The 22,263-nt window shown below is 43.4% G+C and overlaps 1 protein-coding gene across 1 annotated transcript in view; it reads right to left on the bottom strand.

Annotated features, from left to right (window-relative positions):
- Positions 1–22,263, bottom strand: part of MAML3 (mastermind like transcriptional coactivator 3) — a gene marked incomplete at both ends in the record, with an annotated part of 243,119 nt that overhangs the window by 83,288 nt on the left and 137,568 nt on the right. The window contains one exon of the mRNA XM_084204211.1: positions 866–2,338. Coding sequence (XP_084060337.1) covers positions 866–2,338 — 1,473 coding nt within the window. The remainder of the gene's footprint in view (positions 1–865; positions 2,339–22,263) is intronic.

Genomic DNA, 22,263 nt, shown 5'->3' with positions numbered 1-22,263 from the left:
CATGACACCAGTGGGCAGATCTTTACAGGGGCTGCACAACTAGGAATACCCTGCTGACACAGGAGGTGATAGGGTATTGATGTAACCACCATTCCAACTGTTTATTAACTCATTACAAAGTATTCCCTAAGCCTGGCAATTGCTGCACCAGAGCTAAGCACAGAATACACCAGACAGTGATGCTAAGGCTCTCAAGCCAACATGGCTTTAGCCTCTTGCTGAAAGACAAAATACTTGGGGTTGCTAAAGACTGCTTGAAAGTCCCAAAATAAATCATCTCATCATCATGGCCCAAGAACCACTAAAAGCATTCTGTTCTTACTTTTTCCAGTTAAAACCAAAGCCACTCAGAACCCAAAATGTTCTTCCTTTGCTCTCAGAGCCAAAATGCCAAAAATGCTTTTTAAACGTGGCTTGATCTCTACCCCAAGAAGAAGGGACCAACTGCTCCATCTTTTTGTTACAATGCTAATGACACTGTGGTAAACTAAGCTATGCAGTGGTTTGGGATCCACAACCACCAAGTCTTGCATTATGAAAAAAAGGGAAATAAACCCTCAGAGGAAGAGTGACTTCTGACAAAATTTCCCTGAGTGGCCCCAAGCACTCATCAGAAGAGGCACAGGGAAAGAGCAGTGAATTACCAACAGATCTGAAGCATAATGCAACATAATTTCAGTCGTTTCTGAAAATAATCAGATGAAAATAATCACATGAAAAATCCAAGAAGCATCTGCAATGACATTCCATACTTTCCAGGAGAAAGAGGAGGTGAATGGAGGAGATGTCAGCCTCTGTATTGGCCAATACAAGAGGCCCATAGTACAAAGGCCTCTTGTTGCCCACGTGTTCTGCACTCACTTACCTGACCAAGGGCAGGGAGTGTTGCGTATCCCACGGGCTGATTTATCATTCCTTTCTGCTTCATGATGAGCAGGCGTTTCTGCTCCTCGCTCAGGTGCGCCACCTGAGCCGGCATCTGCGTCTGCTGGGACTGCTGCTGCTGGATGTATGGCATCATGGTGTTCTTCCCGGGATTTGCCATGGCTGGGGTCATCATCTGACTCAGCTCAGTATTGAAATGGGTCAGAGGTTTGGTGTTGCCATAAGAAAGCATATTGGGCTGTTTGCCCAAGGAGTTTGTGACCAAATTATTTGGCTGCTGACTGATCATGTTCATGTGATTTTGAGGGAGGTAGTTATTAATTGTGGTCTTCTGGGGATTGTTTGCCATAGGAGGCACTGCAGGGTTTTGGTTGTTAAAGGCTTGAGAGTACATCATTGGACTATTTGGTTTGTCTGCACTGAAGGGTCCTCCGTAGGGACTAGATGGAGGCCCCACCGGCGACCAGCTTGCGGGCTGATTTGGATGCTGTTGCTGCTTCTGCTGCATGAGCTTGGCTCTTTGCTGCTGCTGGGCTGCCATCTGCTTGAGCTGCTCAGCTGGGGACAGGTCAGCACTAGGCAGGGTCCCTGGCCCAGGCCCCGATCCCGCCGGGTTCATCAGGAAGCCATTCCCAGAGCGCGCCTGCGTCTGCCCGGGAGTGTGGGCCTGGCTGGGAGTCTGAGGGGACTGGACAACACAGTTTGCTGGTGATCCAGCAGGGACTGGGGCCAGTGGTGCGCTGGATGCAGAAGCAATGCTGGAGCCTGAGGAGATGTTGGAAAAGGGAGGACCGGAAGAAGATGGTCTGACCTGGGGAGACCCTAATGGGACATGAGCAAATGGAGAATGGGATGGATCACTTTTCACACTTGCGCTCTCCTGAGTCTCTGTGGCAGGCCTGGGAAATTCGGGCTCCTTCTTCTCTTCAAAGTCTTCATTGAACAAATCCTGTATATCATCTTCTGGGACGGTGTTTGCCAGCTCATCTATGAGCTCCTGCCACTCCTGATCGTTTAGGTTAATGTCTGAGAAGAGCTTGTTCTGATTCGAAAGAGATGTTTCTGAAGTGTCTATGCAGTTGGAGTCATCCAGAGGCTCTTGCTTTAGTTCCTTGTTGTGCAGGATGTTAAAACTATCGTCCAGCTCGTTGCAGCCATTAACAGGGAGCTTTATCTCGGAAAGCCCACCATTTTCACCCAAATCTTCTAGACCACTCCTGTGAGTTCCACTGTTCTGCAGGAGCAGAGGAGCTTTCATGTCAAGCTGGTGAAGAGGAGAAACAGCAGGCAAAGGCAAATTAATGGGCAGGCTGTTGATTGCCTCGATGCCTGGCACATCCTTGCGCGTCCGCTTGCTGGTTGGAGAAAAGTTTCCATCACAAACTCCATTCTGCTGTTCTCCATTGAGAGGTGAACGTGCGCCTTCCAACTTCCTTTTGACTGTCTCTTGAAGCTTAAAGAAAACAAGAGGAAAGAAAAAAATTAACCATTTGCAGATGCAAAAGAAGTGCTCATGGTCACTGTGACAAGAGACTCCTCAAGCCAGCGACAATAAGTTTTAAAACTGATTAGTGAGTTTCTCTGATTTCATTCTTATGCCTTGATCAATTTGAAAACACAGTCTAAAAACCCCCAAACAACCAAACACCCCCCCCCCGCCCCCATCCCAAATCAAACCTTCCCTTGACTAGGAAAGCAGAGCTGTAAAATATGCCTGTGCTTTCCAAGCTGAATCTGTGCTAACTTCCAAGAAATTTAGGGAGCAAGTTGACTAATTCAACATTTCAGTGCCTAATACAGGGATAAGATTTAAACAGTGTGCCTAACACAAGGAGGAGTTTCAAAATGTAATGAAAAAAAGACAAAAAATAAATCACTAAAATGTACTAATCACTCTGAATTTTTTTTGGACGTTTCTAGAAGCTTCTTAAAAAAACTGCAATACAATTGATTGACTACTTATATTAAAATGTGTTTTTGACAAAAAAAACCCAAAACAATCATAGTTTCATTTGATTAGCCCTATGTTCTTGGCTAACACACTGAGAATCACTTTTAAAGGGAGAAAAAAAATAAATCCACCCTAGAAAACAGAAGGTGCTTTGCATAACTTTAACTCAATCAAATAATGAAAAAAAAGGAAATCAGCTATGTGCTAAGAGCTAACATAAAACATAAATAGCTAACAGAAATAATACCAAGACAAGCCTACAGAAAAGCAAATAAATTGGAATATAAGAATTTTATAAAAAATAGTAAAATAATATAAAATATTAACAACAGTTTTAAGTCAAGTTATAGAAGCATAGCAAAGAACTGTAGCAAGCAGCACTCCTCCCCACTCTCACCCAAGCAGAGTCCTTTACTTATGTACGAGGCTAAAAAAAGCATCTCTCTTCAGCAAAGGCAAAAAACAATAGTGGGGAGGGGAGGAAGCAAAGAGGTCACAGCTCTAGCAAACGCCTTCAGGACACACTTGCATCCTTGATACTAGAACAATAGAAGACAAAATACTGAAAGATTTTATCAGTTTTTAAAGTATTCTTACTGGTAGGAAAGTCCCAGATATGCAACTCCCACCCCTTCCCTAACCTAGAGGTCCTCAACCTTCTTTCTTCTCATAATCCAGATCCCATTTATTTCTCCCATCCCAGAGGGCTGGTTCCCCTTTCATCCCATGTGTAAGATGGGCAAGAAAATCCCTATCTAGCCCAGGTTTTGGAGGGAGTGGTTGTGGGAAGGCTGTGCCCTTCTCCGGCCCCTCAGGCCAGCCTGGCCCCTTTCAGCACACGGTGCAGAGGGACGTGGTCAGCACAGGCATTGCTGCAGCCACAGCTGAGCATGCATGGGACACCAAGCTACTGCAAGGCTGCTCTTCTGCAGAGAGCCAAGCAGAAAGGCAATGCTATGTGTCTAAGCAGACTATCAACTCCTCGATTTTCACTGGAGCAGAACAGCTTTTTAATGTGGGAAAATAATTAAAATCTGCATAAGAGTCCCCAGTGTGTCACTGTTGGCATAAGTGGCCAAGACTTTGCTGCCTGTTCCACCTTGCACAAAGCCAGTGTGTGCCAAGGCTCCTGCAGGAGGAAATTCCTTCACCTTGTGGCTTCTGTGGTGCCACATAACCACAGCCTCTGCCACATGGCTGGTCTCCTTCTCTGGTGTCTGGTCATAAAACCCTGAATTTGGAGAGTTGTGGATGCTCATCTTGGAGATGAGAAAGTTCTGGGCAGACCTTTATAGCACCTTCCAGTACCCAAAGGGCCTATGAGAGAGCTGGAGCAGGACATTCTACAAGTGATAGGACAAGGGGTAATGGATTCAAACTGAGTGGGTTTAGATTAGATATTACTAAGGAATTCTTCCCTGTGAAGATGGTGAGGTGTTGGCACAGGTTGCCCAGAGAAGCTATGGATGTCCCATCCCTGGAAGAGTTCAAGGCCAGGCTGGATGAGGCTCTGAGCAACCTGGTCTAGTGGAAGGTCCCTGCCCATGGCAAGGGAGTTGGAATTAGGTGATTTTTAAGGTCCCTTCGAACCCTTCCTAAATTCTATGAATTTATGCCTATGCAGCTCTGAGTCTCTCCCCAGTTTCTGGAGATGAGGGAATAGGCACAGCCAGTGGTTTGCACCAAGAAGTTCCTCTTCGTGTGTTGCAGGCTGGGATGTGGAACTAGCCTGCAGCAATGTGGGGGTCAAGAGGTGCTTGCCCAGAGGTGGTGATTGCCTCAATCTGTGCCAGTCAGCAGCCATGTGGAAAGGAAGTCCAGGACTAGTGTGAAGGATCCAAATCAGATTCCAAAAGGGGACTTACCGCTCTCACTTCTGCTGCCTCCCTCCCCTAAAGACCCATGTTAAGCTGAACATTGGTGTGTGGCACTGCAGCTCCCTGATACTTTTTGAGTTGTGTATCTGCTGTGCCCGCAGATTCCTACAGCTGAAATGGTTCCACTGATCTTTATATAACCCTGGATCAGACCCTGGAGACAGGAATGGATGGTACAGATGTGTTCATGGTGCTGCTTCACAAGTACAAGAGCACAGCTCCAGAGAAAGAAAAGAGCACAAGCTGGCTTCAAGTGCAGGGGGTCAGTTGATGTAATGGGTTAAAATAGCATATTTAAATATTGCCCCTAATGGGCCACTCACACAATTTACAGCTGAAATCAGCCATTTCAACTTCTAAGCCATCACACTGCAAAGTCACTATTGCCACATCAGAAAAACATTCCCCAAACAGCAAGTGACTCAAGACCAAGCTCAATGGGAATGCACAGGCAAAACCAGAATTTGAAGAAATGTTGAAAATGTGCCATGGCCCTTTACCCTAAGTTCTTATTGACCAGTGCTGGGCTAAAGTAAGAACAGGAGGTGGTGGCAGGCTTCTCATTGTGAAGCAAAGTTCTATAAGGAAAAGATGGGAAAAAATTTTGTCTTAACAACAAGGCAGGGACTAGTGAGAGTGATGATCTCCTGAGGAATACAAGTGAACTGACACTGAATGTTTTGCAAGTTTGAATGAATACTTTACAAAAATATTGGTGAGAATAATATGTTTTGACATGGTTTCACACTTTCAGGTTTTAAAACATTTACCATTTTATCCTGAATCTATCACCTTATTTGTATATGAATGTTTACCAAAAGAATCAAAACTATCTAGTGGCAAATAACCAGCCCTAAAAATATCAGTTCCTAAAGTTTCATCATGTGCTGGAACTTTGATGTCCCCCTGTACAAACAGACAGTGACTTTAGCCCAGTATATAAATATTCATAATCATGTTTATTATGCATTACAACAAAAAGCAGCTTGAATTGAAAACTATTTTCTATGAAATATGAAACATACAGAAGTTGTGCCTTGTTGCAAAAAGAAATTAAATTAAACCTATTCTAAGTTTGTTTATCCACATTGTTCTTCTTCAGAAACTTTAGGATTTGGGGGGCTAACAGGCACTAATATTTTTATCTTCTTTGTTTGTTCATTGAAAAACTATAGGTAGACAGAGACTTAACCTGAAAGGTTTGTTTGAAGGCAATATGCTGGGTGCAACCTTGGCAGGTGGGGAAGCCCCTTGATTCCAGCATTTTGGGGGTGTTGGGAGCCATAACAATAAATGCATCTCCTTTTTTTTGAGGTACAACATAGAAATACTCTTATCAAATTATTTTAATGAAAACTTTCCTTTTCATTTCTTGATTTAATTCCCAATGACCATATTAACTCTTGAATGGTTTGGATATCCTACACTGAGCATATACTGGCAAACAGTTTACCACAATCAGGATTCCAGAGTGTCTTAGACTAAAACCCAGGCACTTCCCCCTCCCTCTATAAACACAATCCCTGAAGTAAAACAGTACCTTTTAAAGTACCCTCCCTCTCCTCCTTAGTACAAGTACACAGTTTGTGCATGTTTTATGGCGTGCAGTGTGAAGATATTAGCAGGAGCTGAGAGATTTATGTCTAGGAACAGAAGATTGTTGACACATAGAATAAAAATAAAAGGAAAATATCAAAATCAAAGGAAAATATTGAAATAAAACAATCCCCTTTCAGCTTCATAAGCTTTTAGCTTTATTCACAAAAAATATTTGGCTGATGAATCTTCATTTCACTGCAGTTTTCTACCCCAAGGAACAAGAGGGTGAAGTAGGACTCTCGATTCTTTATATGCCTTTGAAAAAACTCCAGTTGCAGAGTGAGAAAAGGTCAAATTTTGGCAGGTTGACTTTTTAAATGACACTCAATTGGAGAAGAGGCAGGGGGACAGAGCGTGTGCACGCAAACACACACCAAGCCGAGCGGTGGAATGGAACCCATCCCGAAATCCTCGGCAGAGCTGCTCGGACACGCCGCGACAGACCCAGCAGATAAACAGGAGTGTGTGGAGGCTGTCGGCAGGGCTTTCATCTGCGAGGAGAAGCTGCTCCGCTTCATCTCACCAGCAGCAATTCATTTTTCAAAAGAAACGAGACAGAGGTACTGTTGTTATAGCAACAGCCGAGCCTCGGCAGCCCATCCTCCACTGTGGAGCTGCCTTTGGTGGGCGGCTGTTCCAGCCGTGCACAGGAGTGACTGAGGCTGTGGCAGCAGAATATCCTTTCAATGCTCCTTAAAAGAAACAGCACAAAACCCATAGGGAGGTGGGGAAGCCAAGAGGCTAAATTCTCTCCGTGCCAGTAGAAGCTGTTCACAGGGTCTAACACAGGTCCATTTCTCCTCTGCGAGCCCCCAGAAAAGGAGGGCGATGTCACTTTTGCAGATGTTTTTGTGTACCACTGACTTTCCTCTGCCTAGGGCAGCTCCAGCCACTTCAATACAAGAGAAGGGCAACAATTCTGAGAGGTTTGGTCCACTTGGCTCCCCAGCTCTGCTGGAATGTGCCCTGCTCTGGAGTTATCTTTGCCCCCTGTGGGAAAGCAGAGAAACTAGCCAAAGCCCAAAGTCCATCTTACTCACAGGATATGCATGTCTACAAAAAACAAGGGTTATTATCTTCTCCACATGCTCTTCTGTGACTCTTTCTGTTAAAATTGGTGTTTTCAGCTCTTCACGTTGAATCAGTCTGGCCCACCAGTCATCATGACCTTCAGTTCCTTTCCATGAAATGAATTAAAGTCTTGGGCCTTCCTCTAGGGGTTCTGCTCTTCCTTCCACCTGTGTGTCTGTTCCTGAGTTTTCCACCCCCATTTCTTCTCCCTTCTTTTCCTAGAACTTCTATAGAAAGCTCTTGATACTTCTTAACCTCCAACAGGGAGTAGTTACCATAAGCTCTGCCAAACACCACCCCAATTCAGCAGTCTCCAGCCTGCACCCTAAAGACTGAGCAAAGTTTGCTATTTAACTCCTTGTGCTGTGCTTAAATCCTATCAACAATTCAGGAAGTGTCCCAGGGGTGGCTGTGAAGTGACAGGAAGCAAGTGGATTTGACATGACAGCATCTAAGATCACTAAGGAATAATCAGCATTGCCATTTGCATGCCAGAAATTCAGCTTTAACATTTGAAAGGATTTTTTGCATGCACCTCCTTGCTGTATCACCTCTGATGCTGCCATTCAAAAGTCAATGTTGCCAGAGTGCCACTGCCTGAGGTACATCCACATCTTGTCACCAGTGTTTTAAGTCCACCAGCTCCATAGTCCCAATGACACTTGCAGTGCTCTGCAGAGGAGGTGGAGAGCAGAGGACAGCCTTTCAGAAACCTCTCTTGGAGCTGAACTCAGACAAACAGCCAAGCAACATGAAGGTGAGATACAGATCACCACTTCCCACAAATGAAAGTATTTCATGCATCCAACCTTTCCCCTAATATCTTAATTTCTTCATGCTGCTGAAAGCATGGCACTGATGCCTGCTAACTCACTGGATGAAGCCTGAGGTAGCACTTGAATTTGGAGCACAATTGCTAATTTAAAGCACATGCTGTGTTTCTCCATGCTAGGCCTGGCTGCCCAGCTCTTGTTGGCCAAGGCAATGTTTCAAATATACAGGAAATTCACGTTGTGAAATCTGTCTGAAGTTGGTAAAATCTCAACCTGCCAACCTTGCCTGTTCAACTCTGCAGGCTCATAGAGTAACCTCTGCCTCAGGAAGGGGGTCAACCTCCTGCCCCTTACCCTGCAAGGGACTGCTGGGGTCTCTTGTCATCACCCTTGTTTTTGCTGTCAGTCACCAGAAGAACAAAATACCTCCCAGTAATAGCAAAAAGATGATCAAAGCACTGGGTAAACCTGCAAGAGTTAGCAGAGAGGAAAACAATCTACTTCCTAACATTTTAGCCAATCAGACAGGAAGGGTTGCTCTCTGAAGAGTGAGAGTAGAGAGTCCTGGTGACTCTTGGATGCAAAGCTGGCAGCACAGGCCCCTTGCTAGAGCTGCCTGCCACCTGTCAGGCTCCCAGCCACCAGCAGGAACTGGATCACACTGGGAGATCAAGCAGAGAACAGGGAAGAAGGGTAACAAAAAAAGGCACTGCCTGAGAGCAAAACAGCAACAGCATTGGGGAAGTCAAACCAGGTAAATGCTGTGACTCCACTGCTCTCAGTCAGCCAGGTAAGGATGCTGGTGTGTGCTAAAGCAGCTTGAGAAAAGCTGAGTGCAAAGACATTGCACAGCAAGTTTTACTGTACTTTAGAGCATAAACTGTTTCATGGATGGAATACTGTTATCACTGTCAAAGAGCCTTCCTGCCCAAGTGTATGATCTGCATGGTTCATTCCTCTTCAGATCTATCTCATTTAATCCTGCTTTGGCCCAATGGGGTAAACACTGGCAAAGCAGCACTGCTCCATTTGTGCAAAAGTCTTAGGAAGGTGCTAAGAGCCTATAAGCTGAACTACTGAGCTGGCAGTACCTATTCCTACCTCTCAGAAAAGCAGCTGAGATCTGCTTTCTCTGAAACTGTCCTTGCGGGTGGCATGAGATGCATTTTCAGGCTGTGTTATGAGAATTTAGTCAGGCAGCCTCCAACTGACTTGTCTTGGAGTTGTTCTGATAAGTCTTCACCCTTTCCAATCTACTTTGTATCTGGACAGAAGAGAGGGTAATGATAAAAAGCAGACACTGGAGATTATTAAAGCTGTGCCTCCCAAAGAACTACAAGTCAGGATGGAAAAGAAATGCAGGAACCTCTTGTGTTTTAAACCAAGAAGCAGCAAAACACACCTAGTGCTGTTGCACATGCACCATAGCTACTCAGTAGCTCTTCAAAATGTGTAATGGACACTAGGAAAGGTTTCCTGGGAAAAATCTTGTCCCAGCTCATCCTTGGACGAGCACAAGTCATAGCAGGCTAGTGAAGGATGCTGATGGCATCCTGCCTGCCTAGCATGTGGGACATGAAAGCATTCCTGTCCTCTGCAAAGGAGGAGCAGCTCTGTGACAGAGCCTCTGCTTTCCTTGTCATTAAGGCACCAGCAGCACATGAGCTCTGTTCCTGACTTCAGAACTGCCAGACTAAAACCTTGTCTAACTGATGTAAGGGAAAAGCCCTTCCTATGCTTAGGGCAAGCAAATTATCTTCCAGCTGCTTGCAAAATACTGCCATGGCACAATCTACATACATAATACATTACTCCAGACTATTCTCAGAGAAATTCTGAAGAAAGAGCCAGAAGAGATGGTGAAGGCATGACAGTAATCCCCTGATGACACCACAGATTTCCATGGACTGTGAGTTTCTACTGGATCTCTTTTACTACCGAAGCCTGTCTAGTGCATGATCTCTAGAAGACAGATTGCCAGCTGACAGAAGGCTGAAATCAGAAATGGCACAGTTGTCTTCCATTCATATCACTGGTGTTAACTCCCAGCACACATCACCTCATGGCAACATAGCTATTTATTCCATAGGTGCATGATGCAGCACCTTCCAGTTCCTCAAATCAGTGTGGGCTAAGTAATTCCAGGGATTCTTCCACATGACTAAGTTCAAGTTCATGCTTTCTGAAGCAAAGTGTTTCATACAATTGGAAAAGGAAGGAAATGAGAGCCACATAGTCTGTACACTGTACCTGTTCAAGCCCACACATTTTAGTCACCCTCTTGAGGTAACATCATAAATGAAGCTTCCACTTGAAAATAACTTAAATATCAAATTAACAGATTTCCAAGACTAACACGTTAAAAGAAAAATCTTGTGAATAAGTCATACTGTGCTGCAAACAAAATGGTAAATTTAGCCTGCTTTTTCCCATCTGTTCCCTGAACAGGCAGCCTGGCCAAGGACATAGGTCAGCTGAAGATTTCTCTGCAAGGACAAATACCTTTAAAGGAGTGCTGGTTATCTAAGTACAGATTGAACAATTCATGATACAGTAAGAATTCCAAAGGAGACCCAAGCATGGAGGAAGGAGAGGGAAATTAATGCTTTGCATGGTAATTAATTGTCGTATTTTTTCTACATTTGAATTGTCTGCATAGTAATGAGACATGTCTTTTGGGGAAAGGAAAAAAAATCCAACATGGGAGAGATGAGTGTGGAAATAAATTTGTGGCAAGCTACTGACCATTTAAAAAAATAATAAAATCAAATAACTGAAAATCCCAAAATAGAAAATATGTCAGAGACAGCTTTTTTCTTCAGTCAAACAATTCCCTGATCAGCACAGTCAGCCTGATCCATCTCCAGGAAAGAAGAGCAATGCAGGAACTGTTTGATGGTCTTGACTTTGCATATCTCTTTAAAAGAACACAGGCAGCAGCAGTTCTGAAAGGCTCCTGGACAAAACCCAGGAGTGCTGAAGCCCTCAGGTCACAGAACCACAGAAAGTCTGGGTTGGAAGGGACCTTAGAGAGCATCCTGTTCCAACACCCCTGCCAAGAGCAGGGATAACACCCCAGACCAAGTTATTTAGAACCCCATCCAGCCTAGTCTTGAACACACTCAGGGTGAATCCCATTAAGTTCACTAGGAATTAGGGGTGCATTGATAAGGCCATTTCTTCTGCATCCAAATTTCTTCAGAGATAGACACTATGTCTGATGGAACAACTCCTCTTTGCATTCATTTTTTGATTTCAATAAAAGTTATAGCCAGTACTGGGGAAAAAGAAAACAAACAGGATCACTGAAGATCTGTGAAGACTCAAGGAATCAAAGGACTGTATAGGATGCCCCAAACATTTTCTGAATTATTCTGAGCACAGTCTGGGAGCTATTTGCAACGGGCTGAAGGCCAGACAGCACTGAACAGCAGATTTGCCCTAAATATGGCCAAGTAAACCCTACAAACTTTAGCTCTTTGTGGCCTCAGTACCTTCATGTAAGCTGACCTCAGGTCTCACAAAGGCACAGAGCACAACTAATGGAAAAGCAGATCTGGTCTCCCAGCTCCCAGCAGTTACCAGAGTCACAGACACACAAGACTGGACCTGCTGTGTGGTGTGAACTGCAAATGTACCATTTAAGTCTACTGATGAAGTGTAAAGGAAAAGATTTTAAGCAAATGAAGGCCCTGATTCAGTACAACATTTAACACGTGGTTTACCCTGAGTACACTAAGCAACCAAAAATATAAAGAATGGTTTATGCAATAAATGACAACATCAGACCAAGGCTTTTGCTCAGGTCTTACCTTCTTTATTTCAGCCACAGCAGCTGTCTCCATCCCAGGATAAACCTCATCCTCTCTCCCATCCTACTCTGAATATACATACAGCGTAGTGCTGAAGTCATGGCAGCAGTGGCAGGAAGATTCCCAAATCCCACAGGTGTGTAAGGCTCTGAGATCTCTCCACACAAACCAAAAGGATCACCAGGAGAAAGGTGGGCAGTGTTCTGCCAAACAGGTTATATTCCCAGTTACTTGTGGCTGTGCACCACATTACGACCAGGCACTTTTATCTATTTGTGTATTTTGAAAACAGCCCTCCAAGGGAAGGAATTGCAACTCATAATGCTGTAGATGTCTGTACATTCCCAGTGTGCACAACACAGGCTTGTCCTTAATTTTTTCCTTTTGCTGTCAGAAAAAATTCTGTGGTTTTTCCACACAAGTGCACACACGCACATGTAGTCACTGCCCACTCACATGGGTTTTAATCTCAGCAATCTATGCATACTAAGCATATATTAGAAGCTAATTAAAATTAAATTTAGACTTCCAGTCCCATTCACCACTGAAAGTTTGTGCCCTTGACATGCTAAATAAGCACAAGACACTAAAGCACTTGATGTTGTAGGTACAGACCAAGTCACAGGGAACACTACGGTTCTTTCCTAAACCCCTTGAAGGTCTGAAGCACTCAGCATCATTTACTGTTAGATAATCCATAGAAATGCATTATAAGCCAGTGTGAATTCATACCATGGACTTCCACTAATCTTATTTTTCTTTTTAAAGGACTTCTCCTTCCCTCCTTTTTCTCCTATTGTAGGAATGATAAGCCACCTAGTACTCAGTGCTTTTAATTTGTTAGTCTGAAGACACAATACCCTTGGTCTACTGCCAGAATTGTGTGGATTTTGGTCTCAGAGAAAAACATAAGTGAGATGAATCTAAAAAGAAAAACAAACTTAATTGTGTGTCAACCCCTCCCCCCATGATTTATGACTTAAATGTTATCATTCAGATGCAAACACACATAAAACCTCTAAATTTCACTTGAGAAAACAGAGCAGGGAGTTGCCTAAAGCTGTATATTAAGTCAGTGGCACAGTTAGAAATGGACTCAAATCTCCCAAATCCTGTTCCCAGCCAATGGGAATATATAATACCTTATATCTTGTCAGATCAATGTGCCTTTATGTCTCCTATTTTTCTTATTCAGGAAAAACAAGGGCTGTGTTCAGGGAGCTATGAACAGGACACGGAGCCTGAGAATCCTTGCAGGCACCATAAGAAAGGTGCAGGCAAACTCAGGTCAAGTCTGTCCAGTCTTAAGAATGCAATTCATACCCCCTATACCAGGCCAAGATGGGATGAGATAAATCATGCTTCAGAAAGTGTCTTTTCCCTTTCACTGATCTTAAAGGGAGCCTTGGTAACTAGCAGAAAAAGACACATCCACAGTCAGACGCCTCCATCTGGACCCTCCCCAAGCCACTGTTATTTGCCCAGTCACAATTAGGGCACTAATTACATGCTACTGCTGTTGACATCTGTGTTTAATAAAGATTTCTGTCTGTGTGGGTTGGGTCTTCCCCCCAGTTTCATTTCCAGAGGCTTTAGTTTTGTTCCACTAAACTCTAAGAAAATAAGCTTGAAATCTTCATAGTTTGGCCTATAATAATGATACTACATTTACTCTTTGCAACTTTCTTGCTTTGCCAAGGAAAAGAAGGTTTTGCAGCTCCAGGTTCTTGCTTAGTAACTAACTTCCATGTTCAATCACTTCTGGGTTATTTAAGAGAGGCAAGGAGAAGGGAAGAACTATCAGGAGGAGCTTCACTTTAAATCCCAAATAAACAGTAAATAGGGTTACAACCATGATGGTCTAAGCAAAGTCTGTAGTGAAGGGAAAAAAAAAAAGTATTTTTAATTCGACACACAAGGAACCATAGACAAGCTTTGGGGTAAGCACCCATTTCCTCCTTCTTTAATGACAGTTTATAATAACCTTAGTAACAACTGTAACAATGAAAAAACATGCTAAAGAAATTATATAAAATCACATAGACATTGGACATATAGGATTGTGTGCAAATCTGCTGAGTGATAGTTTCATGGAGCACAAGATTTGTTTTTAAAGGAAATTACATGGGCAGCAGGTTGAGGTTTTTCCTAGGGCTATTTCCAAAACTCCTTTATTTTTTCTCCTTTCTTCTAAGCTTTTCAAAACAGTCAAATGAAAATAAAAGCCTGGCAATTAGCATATTTCAGAATTACAGTAAGGGCCCAGCTTTAAAAGGCACAGCTGCCTGAGACTGACTTTTTTTCAATGCCAGGTGGATGATATGAGGCCAAGAACAACCTTGAACAGTGTGGGTCCTGATGGCTGTAGGATTTTTGCAGGGGACCATGAGTTCATTGTATCTGGGGACGTAAGTCATTACTGTTTTCTTCCTTTTTTTCCCTCAAACCCCAAAAGCTTTCTGATATTGCCAAACTCTAAATTCAGACCTGCAATAATCATATTAGAAACATTCAACGTTGCAGACATAGAGGATTTTCCTGACTCATCAGTAAAGTAGTGTCAGCCTTCTCCTCTTCCTGCTAATGAGAAAAGATTGTAGTGCCTGGAACTAAAGCAGATATTTTTCCCATTGAGTGTTCCCAACGTCTCTCTACAGCAGCATAACCTAACGAACAAAGTTTTCTCTCTGCAGCGCAGGAAATGCTCCCAAACAGAGAGCTACAGAATGGGCCCCAGGTAACAGGCTCCCTAAGGAGCTGTGGGGGAACACAGCAGGGCACAGCACCCTTCTTGGCAGTGCTGTCTTCCCAGCTAGTAACTGGATTCAGACTCACAAGGATTCAGACTAAACCACAGAATATTCTCCTCTTGGTCCCAGCACAGCAGGGCTGCAGACAGCCTGTGTGCTCTGGCATTCCTGGCTCCAAGCTCTCGTAGTAAAGGCACACATGCAGGAATCCCCCCTGGGAATAAAGCTGCTCTTGTGCTGCTGCCTAAGAGCTACAACTGGTCCCTGTCTCCTCTGCTTTCCCAGGGCTCTGCTGGAGCCCTGGAGCTCTCACAAGGGTGGCAGCAGTGATCAGAGGAGGCTTCGACAATCGAGTGGAAAGGTGCCATTGTAGACCTGTGCAGTGGCTGCAGGGAGCTGGGTCTGAAATGTGCATCAGGCAGGTGGGAAACTTTTGCTCCTCCCTCACATAGTCCCATCTTTTTCCCTCTCCTGTTCTAGTTCAGATCTCACAGCGTCAGAGTGCTCACGTTTTGTGGCTGCAGAGGGCAAGGTAGCCTTAGGACATGAGCCTTCCTTGTGACAGCTACAGGGCCTCTGCTTGCCTGCTGCAAGCTCACATTCTTCAAACAACTTCTCCCCACCTTCCCAACTGCTTTTTTCCCAGCTCTGCTGGTGTTTATGGTCTTGAATAAAGCCACGAAGAAAACTGACCTCATTAGCAGTTTCCTCATAAGGTGAATTGGAGCAGGGCATTCATCTCCTCCAGCAATTTTCAAACTCACATGAAAAGCATGAAAGGAGACAAAGCCTAGGGTTGCTCCAGGAATTCCATCTACTGCCAATGAGAGGAATTTGCATAACATTCCCCCCATATGCAGTGCAAACAAGAAGCTTCTGCTACAGCTGTTTTCTTGGCTTTCCTCATTTCACCTCACTCTTCAGGAGCAAGAAGAAACCTTCTTCACATATTCAGGGGGCTGCAAAAGCAAACTGTGTACAGATGGGCTCAGCAAGAGGTTCTTAGACCTGGGATAGCTGGAAGATGTGCCAGGGAAGGCTGACTGTGTGCCTGCTCTCTTTCTTACACTCTCCTTGCTTACTGAGAGGACACTGGGCTAAATTTCCCTTTGAGATGACCCAGTACAAGTGCTCCTATACCCAAGTGTCTGCAGAAGAAATGCTACTTAAAAGATCTTTACTGAAATAAAATGAACAAAACCCTGCCTCTACGAGACTTTCAATGTTCTGTTATGAAGCATTTTGATGATAATAGATGATTTTATAAAGCAGCAGCTATACAATGCGATGTGGTAGAAACTCATTTCCAGTAACCCCTAAATAAAGACAAACTGGTGCAAAATAACAACCTTAATCCCTTGCTTTACTGCTTTTTCAACATGGACTGAATGCCAGATTGTGGTCATCCAATCAGAAGATAATCAATTGACCATACTTTCTCCTCTTCCCCTGTTTATCCCCCACCTCCACCCAAAACTTGCAGCTCCAACACAATTGAAACCTACCTATCTGATTTTGGATTTGGAAAGACTGTTCTTACAATTTGGAAGGAAGGACTGCAATAACTACCACATTAAACATGAGGAGGCATAACTAAGCAATTTTAGGTGTTAGGAACTGAACATTCTTTCTAAAGAAAACTCCTCTCACTAATATCCAGTGCATACAATGTAATTAAAAGCTATTTTTTCATATATACAAAGTATCAATTTCATAAGGACAGTGAAAGCTACTGAAGACCGAGAGCCTTGAGACCAAAATCTTAAATGTGCTGAGGCCCCTGAAACAAATTATGATGTCCTGTTGAAAAATTAGGTTTTGCTAGAGAACAGACCCAGTCACATCACAGATAAAAAGTCACAGAACTGATAAAAGTCACTTAAGGAAACGTGAATTGTCATGATACTCAAAATGAATTTTCTCTGCCTTGTATGCATAATGGCATCCTCTCTGAAAATGAAATATAAATAGATAAATTTAAGTAATTTAATTAAACAATAAATGCCTTAAATTTTTGAAAATATAGAAGAATAAAAATATGAAGATCCTAGAAAGGCAAAGAGACTATTTTTTCTTTTTCCTAGGTTTCCTTAGATTTCGCATATGATGCTGTGACCCAAATTAACTCCACATAAATTCTGAATATAAAAAGATCACCAAATTAAATTTTTAATAGGGAAGGGAAAAAAAATCAACCTCGTTGGCAGAACTTGAAATCCATTCTTCAGAATGATTAGTTTGGCCACTGGAGGGCTCCAATATTGTTTCATAAAAGCAAAAGAAAGTTTACTAGGAAGGATAAACACACAACAAATAGCCTGGGCAATAAAATTCAAACATAATACGCAGTCTGAACCAAGATCTATGGGCTTGCAAGCATTTTGTAAGAGTCAGGACTAATTTAACTGTTGTTTTGCTCTTGTAGCTTAAAAGGATTTGAAGAAGAATGATTTTCCTACAGTTTGGCTATAAAGGTCTCCTCCAATACACCACCTATTAAAATGGTTTTTGTGTGCAATCGCAGAATGAGTAGATGTCTGCAGGAAAGCAAAACCCGTAGGTTTTCCTAGGACGTGCTAGTAAAACACTTCTTTATGAAAGCCCAGTGCTGCAGAGTACAAAAGAAGCACATTCTCTGTCCCTCTCATGACTCCAGTCTTCCCAATGAAAGTTTACAGAGATAAATCAGGCAACTCAGCAACTGGGAGCACAGCAGGGTACTCCCTCTACATAAAGTCTTTGACGGTTCTTCTTTGGATAAGCCATTGTTGAGAGCTGCCTTTTATTTTTTAAGAGGATTTATATGTTCAGGCACAGAAAGTCAAGGAATAACTGGCTCTAAAACTAATGGGTCTTTTCCCAGTAACGTGGCAGTCAAGATATTATCAGAAAAATGTTATGTGGTCCTGCAGAAGCAAGTACAGGCACTGATGTCAGTTGATAAGCTAATGACTGCAGCTTATCAGCTGATAAGCTAATGACTGCAGTGCTCCAGTTAAGGATAAAACAAAAGCTATTTCAGTATAGGAGCATGAAAAAAAAAGTATTTTCGACATCATTCTACCTACAAACTTATGGGAGGGAAAAAAAAGTCTAAGTACCCCCTGGACTCCCTAATCCTTCCAGTTGGGGGTGGGGAGAATTAATCCTGCGCTGAGATGCTGAAAGTTGGAGGTTTCACACTGAGCCAAACTTTACAATTGACTTTAACAGCGCTGAAAATAAAGGAGGTTTATTGGAAGTACTGAAAGATGCTAGTGGGTGCTATGATAAGCCCAACTGAGCACTGTTCTTGTTTGATGAAGTGCACTGTATTGGTTTGATGCACAAAACATCATGCTTTGCTGGCACACGTTTTTTTTTCCTGCTTCTTCAATGTAAAGGAAAAAGGAAAGGAAAAAAACCCTCCTTGCTTAAAATATCCCTGCTGCTCTCCTGTAGCCCCTTCCTCCAGCACATCACACATTAATGCCAATCTTCTGGGAGACTGCAATTCGAACATAATGAGATAGTAATGAGCTTTGCACATGTCCCCAGTTCCAAGTGCTCCCCCCCTCCGCAGCTCATTTCTCACAAACCTACAGAGATGTTTTGCTTGTTTTCCTGACACTGCAATTGTGACTCCCCCATCCTGTCCCCCCTCCCGGCAAACCCCTGCTGCACCCTTCCCCTTAAGCTGCCAGCTCTAAAGAGCACCAAATGGGCTGGCACTGTCTTGTTTCCTGGACTAATGGATGCTTGTTTAAACACTGGAGCTGTTTGCATTGCTGCGGCTCACTGCATGTTAAACACAGTCCTCTGAAACCCTATGCCAATCCAATAAAGGTATCAGCAGTTCAGAGTAGGGAGGCAATTACTATAAAGTCCCAGGCGTGCCTTCTAAGCTCAAGGAAGGAAAATTTGATTGAACAACTAAAAGCAAAATCTGATTTCAGTTCAGCATCACTAGGAAGACACAAGGTTTCACCGCAGCCGGGCCTGCGGAGGGCAGGAGGAAGTCAATGGGCAAGCTGGGAAGAGCAACTGCACATTGTTAAGAGGGCCTGGTAGCAGTGCTCTCCTACCCCCACAGAGCTCCTTCCCTCTTCATCCACGTACCCAGTTGTGCTCTCTTTCCTCCCTGCCCCCACGTTTTTTCCTATTTTTTTTTTTAATTTAAAATTATATGCTGCCAATTTTGTTTCATCCTTCATCGATTCTTGAAACAATTCTTCCTCTGGTAAAGGTCCTTTCCTCTGTACAAGCTCATTGTCATATCAAAGTGGAAGTGTTGCACAGGAGCAGCTATGATAGAGGACTGATGGTAACCAAAAAAAGATCTGTGCTTCATTGAGAGATGAAAAAAATCCAAATCTCAGACTAATGATAGTCAATATTTCAATGGACCTGCTCTTTACCTGGCTGAGGGCAGAAAGTCAAGGCAGAAAGAAGATGCATTTCAGTTCATTTAAGACACAGAAACAAAGCTGCTTTAAAGTGTTCTACTTCCCTTACTTTTAAGTGAAAGATAAGGAGAAGAGGTAGCAAGGGAATGTTTTCCTTTTATACTTTATATTTTTTTCTTTAATTTTAAGCAGACTTTGTAAGATGACCTCACTCTGACAGCAGTTTTGCAAATGATATGGAAAGTTTTCCAAGTTTTTTTTTTTTGTGGCCACAGCTACCCTCAGGAACCTAGAGAAAGGGGATTTGCCATACCAGATAAGGCCAGCAAGTCAGAAAGCTTGGCATCCTGCCCCTAGCTGTGTTCCACAGCTCCACGGCTGTGTGGGGCTAAAAGTTTCTTCTTCTTTCCATGCTGCAAGGAAGGGATTGTGTGCACAGCTGGCAATCAGGAGAAAAATCTTTGAGGGTGAACCTGTCCTCCTCAGAGCTGAGTCCCCGGTGCTGTGGGCCAAGTTTGCCCTCTAGAAGGGCATGACCAGCAGAACACAACTGGCACCAGCCCATGCCCAGAGTTCCTGACCAAGGCCCTGCCAGGGCTGGCATCTGGCTAATGGGCTTAAGGATCAAGCTGTCCCTTCAAAGCAAAGTTCTCCCAGGTGTGATGCTAAGAAGTGCAGGCTGAAAGGCAGAGGGTTGTGTCAATTAGCTGATTACTGAGGGACGAATATCATCCGACTGCCTTCACTCCCACTGCCAGGGAGAAACTGCCATTCTCTGCACTGCAGCAAGGAGGACAGGGAAAAGAAGAATTGTCTAGCTTTGGAGAGGGCTATCTGCAGGGGAGACTACCTCTTTATTTATTTTCTTGCAATTTAAGAAAACAGCTTTTGGGAGCAGGATGGAGTTAATTCCAAAATTTCATCCTTCCTGCTCTAGAATTATTCTTAGAGCCCTGTGGACTCCAAACTCAGGGCAAGCAACAGGATGCCTGAGTACAGCTAGTTAGAGAGTGACTGCCTAATGGGTGTTTTGACAGAAATAAGGAGCTTTAAACCAAGAGGGTAAAAGTTTTGGGAAACATTTGTTTTGTTTATTAAAAAAAAAAAAAAAAGCACAGTAACATTCTTATTTTCAGTTTTACAGCAAAACACAAGCAAACAAACAGCACTTGTTTTTGCTGGTATTCCTTGCCAGATCTGGGGCAGGGGGGAGGATGAGCATGAGCTGGAGACATAACGTCTAGGTAAAGGGGGAATCCTTCCACACACTGCTCTTCAGTTAGTGCTTGGCATTTAGAGATTTAATTTCCACGCCTCAGAACAGAGATTGTTACTAAGAAGACAGGGCAAAGTGCACCATTGTTCTGGGTGGATCAGTGCAGCAGCCAGAGCCTAACCAATACCAAAACAAAAACCAGGCTACCTCGAAAGCATCAAACCCAGAGATCCCCAAGAGGCTATTGTCACTTTATGTATAACTCCTTCACTCTCTTGAAGCTGAGAATACAGTTTATGCGAGGGCTTGAGAAACCCACTCACCTTCTCACCAGTGGTAAGTGGAATGATTTCCTGATGAGACTAGGGAAGCATGTGGCTCTTAAAATCACCAACTGCTGCAGAACCTAGCCTTTAATTTGAACAAAACAACACAACAAGAACAAAAACCCCAGCCCATGTGATTGCACAGATAACTTCTCAAACAAGACCATTGATGTGCTTGTGTTTCTGAGTCTGCAGACAGGCTTCTGCTGCTCCCAAGAAGCTGCACCATGAAATCAATAAGTCTCATTAAAGATAATCAGTACCCCACGGGCAGCAGCAAAACTGCCAAGAATCCTGCCAGTTTTGTCCTTCTACTGTTACTGGGAAGCTCTGATTGACAAGAAAGGTAAATTTCCCACTTGCTTACCATTCAGCAGTGAGAGGAAGTTGCAGATGTAGTCCTGAGGGAAGGTCTAGCCACAGCATCCCACAAGGAATGGGGATGTTTGCTTCAGTCAGAGAAAGGCTTTGCAATCTCACAATCACCTACACATGTGTGTCACCCCACTGCAACGTGGGATGAGGCTGATTGCTGTCTCCTTTTGCATCCTGGTATTCTGCTTATCCTTCAACTCTTCAACAAGCTTTCCTGCCTCCTGACACCCCACTGTGCTGGTGAGTTGATAATCTTCAGTTGCCCAGCTTTGAGATGCACGGGGAGCTATACCATGAAAGACAGACTAGGCTGTTAAATAACACAAGATGTGCTGGAAGTTATTTTCATTGTCTTAACTCTAGCATTGCAACTAGAGGATCTGCCACCCATTGTCTTCCCATGAGCCACTGAGGAGATATCTGGGGACTCAAGGAAGGGACCCAGTGGTCCCTTCAGCTTGTTCAAGGTCTGCCTCTCTCCAGCTCCCATCTCATTTCAGTGACTTTCAGTTTTTGCTAGTTCCCTTCAGCCTAGAACCTCCTTGGGCACTGAGCTGGCCCTGGACCACAGAACACATGCTCTCTCACACATACTAGCACAAGTGACAAAACAGATGGGTAGACAGGGTCACTGAAGATTAATCCCCAAGGAGATTTTAATTTCAGAATGAAATGACTACCAATTTTTAAAGATTCAGTTACTTGAAGGCATACCTTACATACTTGTTACTTGTTCAAAACATATTTCACTATTTGATTTGAAATGGTACCTCTGAAGGGTCTGACTGGTTTCCTTCTTTGAGATATGACTCCAGAAAATGCACAAAGAACACAATAAAGTTTAAAGCAAGAAGAATTCCCTCCTTCCCATCCCCTTTTAATAAAATGTACCATGACAGCATAGTTATACTTTTACAGTTTAAGCTGATCATTCCTCAGAATAAAATAGCTTTCTCCAGGAACCTAGAACCTAGGTTTACACAATGGAGATAGTTTCCTATTAATCAATACTGCGGAAGAAAAGTGTAATAAATTGCTTTACATCCAATGTCTGTAATCTGTTTAGATAAAAAACCTGAACATTCTTATAATTCACCCTTTCAAGGGAAATAAATGGAAGGATTGACAGAAACTACATTTGTCAGGAGAAAAACCTAGGGGAAAGAAAAAAATCCCCTGAGTGCTCCTCAACCATAGTATCATCTCATCAGAAGATGCACAGGGTGACGCTGAGGTAAAGGAA

Source organism: Fringilla coelebs, assembly GCF_963513975.1.
Source record: "Fringilla coelebs genome assembly, chromosome: 4".
NCBI classification, from domain to species: Eukaryota; Metazoa; Chordata; class Aves; order Passeriformes; family Fringillidae; genus Fringilla; species Fringilla coelebs.
This window is presented reverse-complemented; position numbering and strand designations above follow the sequence as displayed.